Source organism: Dipodomys merriami, unplaced genomic scaffold (assembly GCF_024711535.1).
Source record: "Dipodomys merriami isolate MVZ:Mamm:240054 unplaced genomic scaffold, mDipMer1.0.p SCAF_25, whole genome shotgun sequence".
Lineage (NCBI taxonomy): Eukaryota > Metazoa > Chordata > Mammalia > Rodentia > Heteromyidae > Dipodomys > Dipodomys merriami.
Genome location: NW_027203937.1, coordinates 22,647,458 through 22,660,000, shown reverse-complemented (window position 1 = coordinate 22,660,000; position 12,543 = coordinate 22,647,458). Strand labels below are relative to the sequence as shown.

The following is a 12,543-nucleotide window of genomic DNA, read 5'->3' as shown; positions in this document are numbered from 1 at the left end:
ATGGAAAAATTAATCAACAGAGTGGGACCTAATGGTGAGAGGTATGTTTCTCTAACAGAACTCAGATGATTCCTATTTAGAGAATCAATTAAAATTTTAACTTTCATTGACAGACCACTTATTTTTTATTTTATGTAATTTTCAACTTATTATATAGTCTTTCTTAATTAATACTTCCCTTTTTATACTGTCAAGAAATCTATTTTCAAGAGTTTGGTGTGACTAGCTGTGGTGGCACAAAGCAGAGGCAGGAAAATTGTGAGTTCAAGACCAGACTGAAGTACATATATGGCCATTCTATGCTAGCAGTTAGTTAACCAAAACACAGATGTTTAATGCAATCATACTTGTTCTTTTATTTTAAATTATACATTTGTATTCTCTTATATGAACCTAGACCTTAAGTAAACAAGCATGAATGTCATTGTGGTACTGTTTGAAGAGATGAATGGGAAAGAGAAAGAGAATGATGAGGTTGAATAATACCAAGGCACTTTGTATGTGTGAAAATAGCATTAAGAAATGTTTAAAAACAATAGAAAGGAGATACAGGGAAATAGAGCAATAGAGGGAGTTAACCTGACCAAAATATAATACATGCATGTGTGAAATACCATGATATAACCCATTTGTACAATTAACATGCATTAATAAAAATGGAATTATACATTTTTTAGACAACTGGGAAACAAAGTATCAACATGCAGCTTTTTTCAAGTAAATTACTTATTCTCACAATAATTCACACCACACTAAAGTTTGATTAGCACTGAATTAAACATGGAAAGTAAGTAAGTAAGAGTGAAACTAGGAGGGAGGGGCCAAGATGGCAATGGAACAGTAGGGAAATACCACAGCTCTCTCCAACTAAATAGAGAGTTTGGGTTTCAACGCTCCATTTCTCCAAGAGACAGACGACAACAACAAAAAGGCGATTACTCAGAGAGAGACAGGAAGTGAAAAAAGAAAAGGGAAAAACTTCAGAACCTGTACAAAGATGGTTAATTGGGAAGATCCTTCCTCCACCTCTTGCTGGCAGCGGGGCTCCACGCAGAGCTGGGAACCACAAAGTCACAAACGTTCCAAGGCTCCCGGAAGACTCCTAAGAGCCAGTGCCAACCCCGGGCGGCTGTGAACAGCCCCAGACTCGCGGCCGGCGCCTCTCTGCACTGGTCTGCAGGAACAGCCCAGCCCAGCCTGGGGCAGCAGTGAATGACCCCAGTCTTGGGCCCAGCACCTCTCTGCACTGGTCTATGGGAACAGCCCAGCCCTGTCCTGTGCATTGGGGTATGACCCAGACTCAGGGGGCGGTGCCTCTCTACACTAGGTCTTTGTGAGCGGCTTATTCTGGGGCCGCAGAGGTGGTCGCACTGACGTGGGTGGCAAATGACTCCACCCTCCCAGCGGGGCATGGTGCCTCTCTGCACCCGTCCTTGTAAGCAGCCCGGGGCAGCAATGGTGGCCGAAAGACCCCAGACTCACAGGCTCAGTGCCTCTGTACCAGCCTACATAAGCAGCGCGGCGTAGCCCATCCTGGAGCAGCGGGGGTGGCGGTAGTGACGACAGCCGTAGCAGCAAAGGACCCCAGACTTGTGGTGTGGCACAACACCTCTGCACGAGGCCATGTAAGCAACCCAGCCCAGGCCGGGATCACAGTGGTGGCCATGTGGCAGCAGTAGTAGAAGGACTCCAGATCCACAGCGTGGCCCTGGGCGGGCCCATGGGGGCAGTGGTGAGGAACCCCAGACCCCACAGCACCAACTGGGACAACATAAACAGTGGTAAAGGCTGTGAAACACAGACCCAGAATGCACCACCACCCAGCATAGCCCACAGTCATCTCAAAAAACGCAGAACATGGTAGTGACCAGCAACCTACAGCACACAAAAACAGCAATCTGCCACAGCACCACTGGACAGCTCCCAACCAGTACCTGATAAGTGAGTACCCCACAGGGGATACCCCCCACCCAATTTCCCTCCCATCACAGGATACCACACTGTTGGTAACCCCCTAGAATGTTACTTGCACCCCCACACACACCTGGGCGACAGGTCCTAAGGAAGCTGGGAGCTGTGCTAGTGCACCAGCAACCAGTGGGCACTCTGGCCAAGCTTGACCAAGAGCGTCCCTGGGAGGGAATGCAAGCAGTCTAGGCTGCTGGTCCTTGACTAAAGGCAGGAACTTCTTAGTATATCCAGTAGGCAGTTGAAAGAACCCTACCTGTGTCTCAGGCAGGAACCCTAGCTATCTTAACTGCCTGACCCTGACTGGTCAGGATCTGAGTTCACATCCCAGCAGAGGATGGAGTGTGTCTGCCCCCACAATCTAACAAGAGTAAGCACTACAAGGGTCAGACCAGCAGCTGGAAAGCTGCCCCTCCCACAACAGAACCTCAGACCAGGTAAAGTACTCTCAACCAGCCCAGTGCCAAGAGCAAGCTACATCAATTGATCCAGGAACAAATCCAAACCAAGCAAAGGTAGCCACCTAGTGACCAAAACAATCAGAACCTGGAATTGGTCTCCAACAATCCCTGAATCCTCATGTGAAAATCACAGTGAAAAATACAAGATTCATTAATGGCCAAGAACATAAACCAGACTCAAAGGCCAGCAACCACCAGGGGAGAATGCCAGTGGAAGCAAAAAAGAAATGGAAGACAAACGCTACATCCAAGAGATGATAGAGGCAATGACTCAAGAATTAAAATGAGAAATAGATCAGAAATTTAAAGAACAAAGGAATGAGCTATCAAAAGAGATCCAGGCCTTCAAACAAGAAATGCACTCAAAAATAGATACAGTACACACCTTGCTAAAAGATGAGATTAATACTCAAAGGAACAACATAGAAATTATAAATGTTTCAATTTCCTCTATGCAAAATTCAATTTCCTCCATGTAAACCACAATGGAAGCCACAGTTAATAGAGTGAATGAAATGGAAAATAGAATATCAGATACTGAAGACAAAATGCAGGCACTGGAAAAGTTACAGATATAGAAAAAACACCCAAAATATGCCAAAGGGAAGTCCAAGAACAAGCTGACTGTGCCAAGAAATTTAACTTTCGTATTATTGGGGTAGATGAAGATGAGGAATACCAGAATAAAGGAATACAACACTTAGTCAATAAAATCATCACTGAAAATTTCCCGTCTTTTTTTGGGGGGGTCGGTCGTGGGGCTTGAATCTCCAGTCTTAAAAGAGAAAATCTTACCTATGAAACAGAGGCCTACAGAACACTTAACAAGCAAGATCCCAGGAAGAACACTGATAGGCACATTATAGTAAAAATGCTAGATTTTAGCAATAAACAATCTTGCACACAGCAAAAGCAAAGGTGGAGCTATACTACAATGGAAAAAAAATAGAATCATTACAGATCTCTTCACACAGACACTGAATGCAAGGAAAGCCTGGGAAAGTACCATCCAAGCCCTGAGAACCAATAACTGGCAGCCCAGACTGGTATATCCAGCGAAGCTAGCATTCACATTTGATGAAGAAACTAAAATTTTTAATAGTACAGAAAAACTAAATGAATTCATAAACAATAAGCCAGCATTACAAAGAATATTAAGAGAGGGATTACAATCTAAAGAAAATAATCAAGAACAGGGATCCAGATAAATATCATTAGGAGATCAACTTAGTAAGCACAGGAGAAAAGTAAAGAAGAAAAACTTAGGAAAGTAGGAAACTGACAGGAAATATAATATACCTCTCTATAATAACTATAAATATTAATGGACTCAATTCACCAATGAAAAGAAAAAGAACTGCAGATTGGATCAGGAAACAAGATCCATCAATTTTCTGTCTTCAAGAGACCTACCTCACAGCCAAAGATAAAAGCAAACTCCGAGTGAAAGGATGGAGGAAGATCTACCATGCAAATGCCCCCAGCAAGAAGGCAGGAGTTGCCATTCTAATATCTGATAAAATAAACTTTCCATTAAAATCACTATGAAAAGACAAAGAAGGTTACTACATATTAATACAGGGAACAGTCCAAAAAGAGGATATCATTGTCAATGTATATGCCCCAAACATCGTTGCACCCAAATATGTTAAACAAATACTCTCAGCCTTACAGGAAAAGATGGATCCAAATACAATAATACTAGGAGACTTAAGTACTCCACTCTAACCAAAGGATAGGTCTATCAACTTAAGAATTGGCAAAGACATCTCTGAATTAAATAATGCAATATCGCAAAGCAGACTTAACTGACATATACTGAATTTTCTACCCAACAACAGCCCAGTACACATTCTTCTCTTCAGTCCCTGGAACTTTTTCTAAAATAGGTCATATCTTAGTTCATACAAGGAATTTAAGCAAATACAAGAGGATCGACATAATCCCTGTATTCTATCTGACCATAGTTTAATCAAACTAGTTCTCAATAACAAGGCATACAGTAGAAAAAACTCAAACACATGGAAATTAAACAGCACACTGCTGAGCAACACATGGGTCACTGAAGAAATTAAAGAAGAAATTAAAAAGTTTCTACAATTCAATGAAAATGAAGACACATCACAAAGAAACCTATGGGACACAGGGGAAAAAATAGAAGGAACATTCCTTAAAACAAAGCCTCAGATGACAGACCAACAGCCAATATTATACTCAATGGGGAAAAACTACAACCCTACTGCATTGCTGGTGGGAATGTATACTAATAAGACCACTTTGGAAAGCAGTCTGAAGGCACCTCAGAAAGCTAAATATAGATCTCCCCTATGACCCGGCCATACCACTCCTAGGCATCTACCCTGAACAACAGGAACCAGTATACAAAGACACATGCACCTCCATGTTTTTTGCAGCACTGTTCACAATAGCCAGGATATGGAAACAACCCAGATGCCCCACTACTAATGAGTGGATCCAAAAATTGTGGTACCTATATACAATGGAATATTATGCAGCCATTAGAAAGGACAAAATAATGACATTTGCAGGGAAATGGATGGAACTAGAACAGATTATTTTGAGCGAGGTAAGGCAAGAACAAAGAGACAAACAGCACATGGTCTCCCTGATATGTGGATGTTAAAGCCAAAATGCAAGAAGATATGATAAAGTAAATAGGATTTGAGAAACAAAGGACAGTCACTCATTTCTTTGTATCATCACTAAATGACTCTGTTCTTGACCATATAGATGGTAGATATATGCATGCAAGGAGGGAAGCCAGGAGGAGGACACAGAATAAGTGGAAAATGGAACAACATACAACACAGGGGCCCATCAGCTGCACTGGACATAGAAGAAAAAGAACTAAGCAACCCAAAGACGGCGATGGGAAGGGAGAAATGAGAGGGAAAGAGGGAACAGCCTACACTAAGCAAAAAGAAAGAAATGTAAACATCATCTGATGTGGAAGAAATAATTGGTATTGTCAAAGCTCATAGAATTCACAAACTTTATAGACCATGATGATGACAATTTGCCTTGTGAAGGTTAAAATGTGTTTGTGACTTTAACTAAGTATCACTATTCCACAATACTGTGAAATATGTGAAATTTATGTAATCACCTAATCTCAATTAAAAAAAATAAAGTGAGAGAAGGGATGGGTTAGGAGCAATGGGTGACAATGTTGTCAGACACCTTGTATTCATATACTGTTTTGTAGAAAGGGAACTTCTTTGTACAACTACTTAAAGATAATAATCAATGTTAATTTAAAAAAGAGTCAAACTAGTCCTGAGAATGCCCCATAGGCAAGGCACACTTCTCCTGTGACCATGCTGGTCACAAACCAAACAAACATTTAAAAAACATGATTTTTATCACATCTTGAGATGTCTGTGGCTTGAGGAGAGTACTTTAGAGAAAGAAGACCTGTTCATTTATAGCTTCCTAAGTCCTTACCATATATTTTAGATAGTATTCACAAACTGCAAGATTTTGGTTTGAGATTAGAGAAATATGTAGTTATTACTGCTTTATCTTATACATGCTATGTTAAGATAGAAATCTGGACAGTTTTTAATATTATCGAATACAATTTTTCAATCAGCTTTCACCTGGGAATGGCATAAGTGTATTACACAAGTCTAATGAAATTTCCGTATTGCACCTTGTGTGTCTGATATTAAGCACAGTATTCAGCTCAGTGCCGGAGTAAGGAAAGGTTCTAAGAAGCAGAAGTGAGATGTCCTTATCTTTGCCCTAATAATCACAAAAATTTCCTTTTTAGAGTATTATGTCCACTTACAATTATTTACTTGTTAGAAGTATAGCATGACCCACCCACTGGCAATAATGAAGATTCAGAAGTCTCTGGTAGCAAAGATCCACAGTTGTGTTGGGTACGTATTAGGCAGTTGATAGTAGATTTCTGGCATGGATTGCTTAAATGTAAATCTCATGAGGTCAGACTTAGTCTATTCTGTTCAATGTGTTCATGAAGTAGGTAGTAAGTAAATACTTGTTGCATGTGGATATTCACTTTTGTTACAAGCTTTATATGTTATTTCATGGTAGAAGAAAACACATGGGCATTTTCTATTAAGATCCTTTAGTTCCTGAACATAAATTCAGAGTACTGGACAGATCTCAAGGATGCCTACACTTTGCCTCCTTAAATAATAGATATCTCTTGAATTAATGGTCAAGGTAGAATTATCTTCCTTAGGCTGAACCTACTCTACCTTAATATTCCTACTTCAACAGGTGGCTGCACTTTCTTTTTAAAAAAATTTTTTTTCTTGTTTTTTTTTTTTAATTTTAATTTTTTGTGAACATACTGTACAGAGGGGTTACAATTACATGGGCAAGATAATGAGTACATTTCTTATCAAGCATTGCAGCCTCCTCTGTTAACCATTCACATTCCTTCCCAGCCTCCCCCCGCCCCCCCCCACCCAATCCTCTCCCCCCCTCCCCTACCCCCGCCCTGCACCAAGGTTGTAAAGTTCGTTTTTGACATGACAACTTATACTTCTCATTGTTGCAACAGGTCAACCTGTATCCTTAAACGACTTGTTTTCCCCCATCTCCTCCACAAATTATACAAAGCAACAAAGAAATAATCTTATAAATGCGTTAGAAACAAATGCATGAAAGAAAAAAACATTTAAATACATATCTAAGGGTTCATTTTCCTAACATCACATTATCTGACCTTTTCTGTTTGACTCATACATATACTAGATATTGCAAATAAGGGAAACCATGGGACCTATGTTTCTTTGGGCTTGGCTTACTTCATTTATTGTGAGAATACCTTACAGAGGAGTTACAATTACATGGGCAAGATAACGAGTACATTTCTTATCAAGCATTGTTGCCTCCTCTTTGTTTCCCCTTCCCTTCCCATTGCGCTTTCTACTTAGTTTCCCAAAGCAGATTATAGATCATCCTTGATGCACCTTTTTCTTCACTTCCCATTTGTCATCAATCACTGTGCCTTGCCATTTCAAACTAATTAACAAGTTGTTCTCCTTGCAAAGGACTTATGAAGGGGCTGGGAAGGTGGCTCAGTGTTAGAGCACTTGCCTTGCATGCCTGAGGCCCTGGGTTCGATTCCTCAGCACCACATAAGCAAAAAAAAGAAAAAGAAAAAATCCGGAAGTGGCACTGTGGCTCAAGTGGTAGAGCGCTAGCCTTGAGCTGAAGAGCTGAGAGACAGCGCCCAGGCCCAGAGTTCAGGCCCCATGACCGGACCCCCCCCAAAAAAAAAGACTATGAAGACAGAGATTATCCTCCTTAGTTCCAGAATTTAGTACTAAAAAGAATGAATGAGTGAATGGCTTTGTTTTTGACACAGGTAAGAAATGTCTCATGTGGTTTCTTTTTTGTTGTCTTTCAGTTCACCAAAGACATGGATTATGTCTTTTAATCCTTCAGGGGACCCTTTTGATCTTGAAAAGTATAGAACTTTCAAGAATGGCCCATAGTGTCTTGAGTGATCTGGCCTTGTCTGATTCTATTGCTTTAGTTTTCTCTAGTGCTCTCTTTCTGCCTTTAGTCCAACTCTACGGACTACTTGTGTTTCTCTGAATATCTGTTCACATTTGGTACTAAGATTCTGCATACACTAGACCCTTGGTTTCCATGAATGTATGGTTCCAAAGAGACCATTGTTGAGGAAAAACATTGAATATTCAGGATTCATAGTCCAGTATTTTTTAATTATTCAGATTTACATATATTGTACATAGCATAGGTATGAGCATCCATAACTTGGAATTTCATGAAGTAGGGAAGCGTACATGACTATCAAAAAATTTACTGTTGTACACATTAATATTACACACCAAGGAACTAGACTTTATTTCAAAAAATGTTCAAATACTGACATTTGATTCATTTCACCCATAATATCACTAGATGTACTACCTTTTAACAAATCTTAAATGTTTTCTGTTATTAAGTAAAATTAAACACATTATGTACCCTTTGGGCTTGGGAAGATTATTATTTACCTTATTGGACGCAATTCGCTCTTACGGGAAAAATTTTCAATTAGCAATAATCCCTCCTCACACCAGGTGCTGGTGGCTCATACCTGGAATCCTAGCAACTGAGGATGCTGGGATCTGAGGATCGAGGTTCAAAGCCAGCCCAGGTAGGAAAGTCCGGTGAGACTCTTATCTCCAATTAACCACCAGAAAACTGGAAGTGGCGCTGTGGCTCAAGTGGTAGAGTGCCTGCCTTGAGCTGAAGAGCTGAGGGACAGTGCCCGGGTTCAGAGTTCAAGCCCCATGACTGACCAAAAAAACCTCACTGACTATAGGACTGCCACTGTACAAAGTTGCAATTTGCTCTTACAGAACAAACTTTTACAAAATTAAGTCAGGGAAACAGCAGTTCATACAATGATTTTAACACAACTGATAGTAACATATAACTGACTGAGATCTTCTGCATAACCACAAAGCTGAATAATGTGTTCATGAGAATTTTAAATGTCTGCTTTTGAAAATCTTGAGACATTTCTTTTTTGACATGATTATTTTTTGGACCACATTTGGTCAAAACGAGCATGTGTAATAAATCCATGAAAAAGGTGGGCTCACTTTGCCTGAGTTGTCACCCTTACCCCAGACACAAGCACAGATCTGTTTTTACTTTTGCTCATCTTAGTAAGTCAACACAGATAAATTTTCTCTGCAAATCCTTCCCAAGTCCACAGAACTTGGCTAGGTGCTCTTTCTGTACACTCCCACACCACCTGGGCTTCCTGAGTAGTGTGTATATCACATTACTTTCTATTAACTTTTTTCTTCCTGAATAAACTGTTACATTCTTGAGGACAGAATTTTTATTGTTGATATTTGTAGTCCCCATGCTGGCACACTGATGATGCCAGCACAACTTGGAAGAGTAAATAAAGTAAGTTTGGAGAAAGTACTATAAAGTAGGTGGCATACGCAATAATAATTTCTTCGGAGCCTCTTTGTTTGCTCCACACAGTTCCATAATGTTACCAGTGGCAGGAATTATGTGAAGTGTGCTCTAGGAACAGTATTAACTGCCATTACACAAATTACCTTGTCTTTTTTATCTAATAGTTCCTTGGCTAAAAGGCCTATTCTGAGTGAAAATCATAGTGTTGGTAAGATTGCATTCCCTTTTCAAGAATCTGTTTAATTGCCCTTTTCAGCTTGTAGAAGCTGCCCACACTCCTCAGCATATGTACCCCTTCCTCCATCTTCAAACATAGTTAACATTAGGTTGAGACCTCACATTGTATCATTCTGACCTCTTCTGTCTCCTCATTCTAGTTTTAAGGACCTAATGATTACATTGTGTTCTATCAGATAACTCAGGGTAATTTCCCTATTAGTGTCAGCAACCTTTATTTTACCTGCAATCTCAATTTCCCTAAAATATTTGTTAGCTTTTCTTAGTGCTGTGACAAAATGCCTGACATAAAAAACTTGAGAGAATGATTTGTTTTTGATCATGTTTTGAGACATTTCAGTCCATACTCCTTGGCTCTATTGATTCTGGGTGGAACATCTTGGCAGTGGGAACATGTGGCAGAGGCTATTCATCTCTTGGAGGATAGGAAGAAGAGAAAATATATGTGCTAGTTGGCTTCCTACCCTTTCCCCTTTTGTTCCACCCAAGCTCCTCCCCGATTGTGCCACCCACATTCACCCATGTAGTTAGAAGATTTAAATAAGTATACGTAGTCTCTCGTCTACTTAGTTAATCACTTCTGAAAATGCCCTCACAGAGGTGCCCATGATATATGCTTTACATATCTCCTGAATGAGCCTTCAGGAAAACCATATTTTAGGAGATGGGAAAAGGAGAGTGAGCTAGGGATCAGTTAGAAGGAATTTGTTAAAAGAAAAGGATATGAATATCTTCATGGCTCAGAGTGAAAGAAGTCTCAATGAGGATGATCCACAATATAGATAAATTAATTAATTAGGAATGATGGAATGGAAGCCTGATTTTAAGGAAGTAAAAGGAAACAGATGACGAAGACATGGGAACCAGTGAAACTAACATATAATTACAGTATGAGCACAGTGCTTATACTGTTGTAAATGTATTATTACTGCTCCCCAAGAATTCTAAAACAGTAAGAAATCCACAAAAACATTCATTGCAGCAAACTTAGGAGCTGTCACAAAGTGGCCCATGGTTAATTGCATAATGTATCTAATGGAAAATATTGAGTTTACTTTTTCAGAGTTAAAAGGATTCTGTAGATTGAATTTTTTTCTGTTCCTGCTTTTCAAAGTCTTTTCTAGTTAAGGGCTGCTGGTTTTCCATGATTTTTAGGAGGCAGAGAATCAAGACTAAGTTTTCATTCAGTAAACATCCAAATGCTCTGTGTAAAGTTCAGAGAAATAGCCAGGGAAGCCTGCATGCCAGAGGTTTGCGATAAGCTCACAGGCCCTTCCAGCTTTCTAGTCTGCTACAATTCTCTCATAAAGTAATTTGAGGTTTTGTTTTTTTGATACTGAGGGCCTCATGTTTGTAAGAAAATCACTCTACCATTTGAGTTACACCTCCAGCTCCTTTTACCCTGGTTATTTCCAAGGTAGGGTCCTACTTTAAACCTAGACTAGCCCGGACCATGATCCTCCTACTTGTGCTTCCCTGTGTTGCTCAGGATGACTGGCCCTTGCCACTGCACCCAGCCTTTGTGCTTCCCTTGTAGTTGAGAGTAACAGGTGTGTATCACCATGCTCAGCCATCATAGCATAATAGGGTGTTACGAATTTCTGTGTCATGGCTGTCCTCAAATTACAATTCCTTGCTCTCCATGTTCCAAGTAGCTAGGACTCCAGGCTTGAGCCACTGCTCCTAACTTGGGTTGTTTTAATAAGAGTTAAGTGTTATGTGGACCACAGGCACAGTTGTGAGTCAGGAGTTGTGTATGATGGGAGGGGTAAAGCTGTAAGAGGCCCTGTGTAAGTCTCAGATTCTAGCTGAAGATGGAAATGAATGGACATGGCTTCAAAACATTTAGTGGGGAACAAGTGGAGTTGATGGTGTTTTTGTTTTCCTCCCACTGAGATCAGTAGAAACTTTGCACCTGAACTTTCCTCAGTTACCATCTTTTTATTCCTTTATTCCACCCTCCTAATCAATTTGGCTGAAATGTATTAGTCTGGCCATGAAAAGGAACATATAAGCCCAGGGCAGGCTAGAGAGAGGAATCTGTTTCTCTCCACAATAGGGCATCTCCAAAATGCTAGTACAGAGTGCATCACCTTTTCCCTCCATGAATGTTGTTAATTTGTAAAGATTTAGGTTTTAAGGAGAGAATCAGCCTCTGTTATATCCTACAACTAGATAAAAACTTCTGTCAAAATACATGGGGTTTTTAGTGTGTGTGAGTGTGTGTGTATGTGTGCCTATAGTGGGGCTTGAACTCAAAGCCACACATACTGTCCCTTGGAATTTCTATTTAAGGTTAGCACCCTACCATTTGAGCTACACTTTTACTTCTTACTATCTTGCTGGTTGGTTGGTGATAAGAGTCTCACAAATTTGTCTGCCTGGGCTGGCTTCAAGCCATGATCCTGTGATCTCAACCTCCTGAGTAACTATGATTACAGGTGTAAACTACCAGAGCCTACTTGGCTCAGGTAGTTCTGCTTTTTCCAAAGTCTGCTTTTTCCAAGTGATTGACTGCTTTCTTTTCAAAGAAACTAGTTATGTTATTATCCTTGAGCCTCTTGTTATTTTTACAGATATTTTTCTAGAACCACAGAGCTAACTTGAGACTCAAACCAGGTTTTCTAAATTAGAAATTGAGTACTAGGCTGGTTCATTTGTAGAGTGCTGGACTAACATGTTCTAGGTTCAGTCCCCTAAAACACACACACACACACACACACACACACACACACACACACACACACACACACACACACACACACACACACACACACACACACACACACACACACACACACACACACACACACACACACACACACACACACACACACACACACACACACACACACACACACACACACACACACACACCCTTTAGAAGTTTGAGGTACATCACTACCATTAACCAGCACTATGAATGTGT

General features: G+C 40.3%; 1 protein-coding gene across 4 annotated transcripts in view; it reads left to right on the top strand.

The window, feature by feature from the left end:
- The window catches only part of Ric3 (RIC3 acetylcholine receptor chaperone), a 52,062-nt gene that overhangs the window by 22,219 nt on the left and 17,300 nt on the right, over positions 1-12,543 (top strand). For all 4 annotated transcript variants that reach the window (XR_011374959.1, XM_070035244.1, XM_070035243.1 and 1 more), the window contains exon 4: positions 1-41. This exon is cut by the window's left edge and continues 53 nt beyond it. Coding sequence is in view for 3 of the 4 variants with exons in the window: in XM_070035244.1 (XP_069891345.1) it covers positions 1-41 (41 nt within the window). In the remaining variant the exon portion in view is untranslated. The remainder of the gene's footprint in view (positions 42-12,543) is intronic.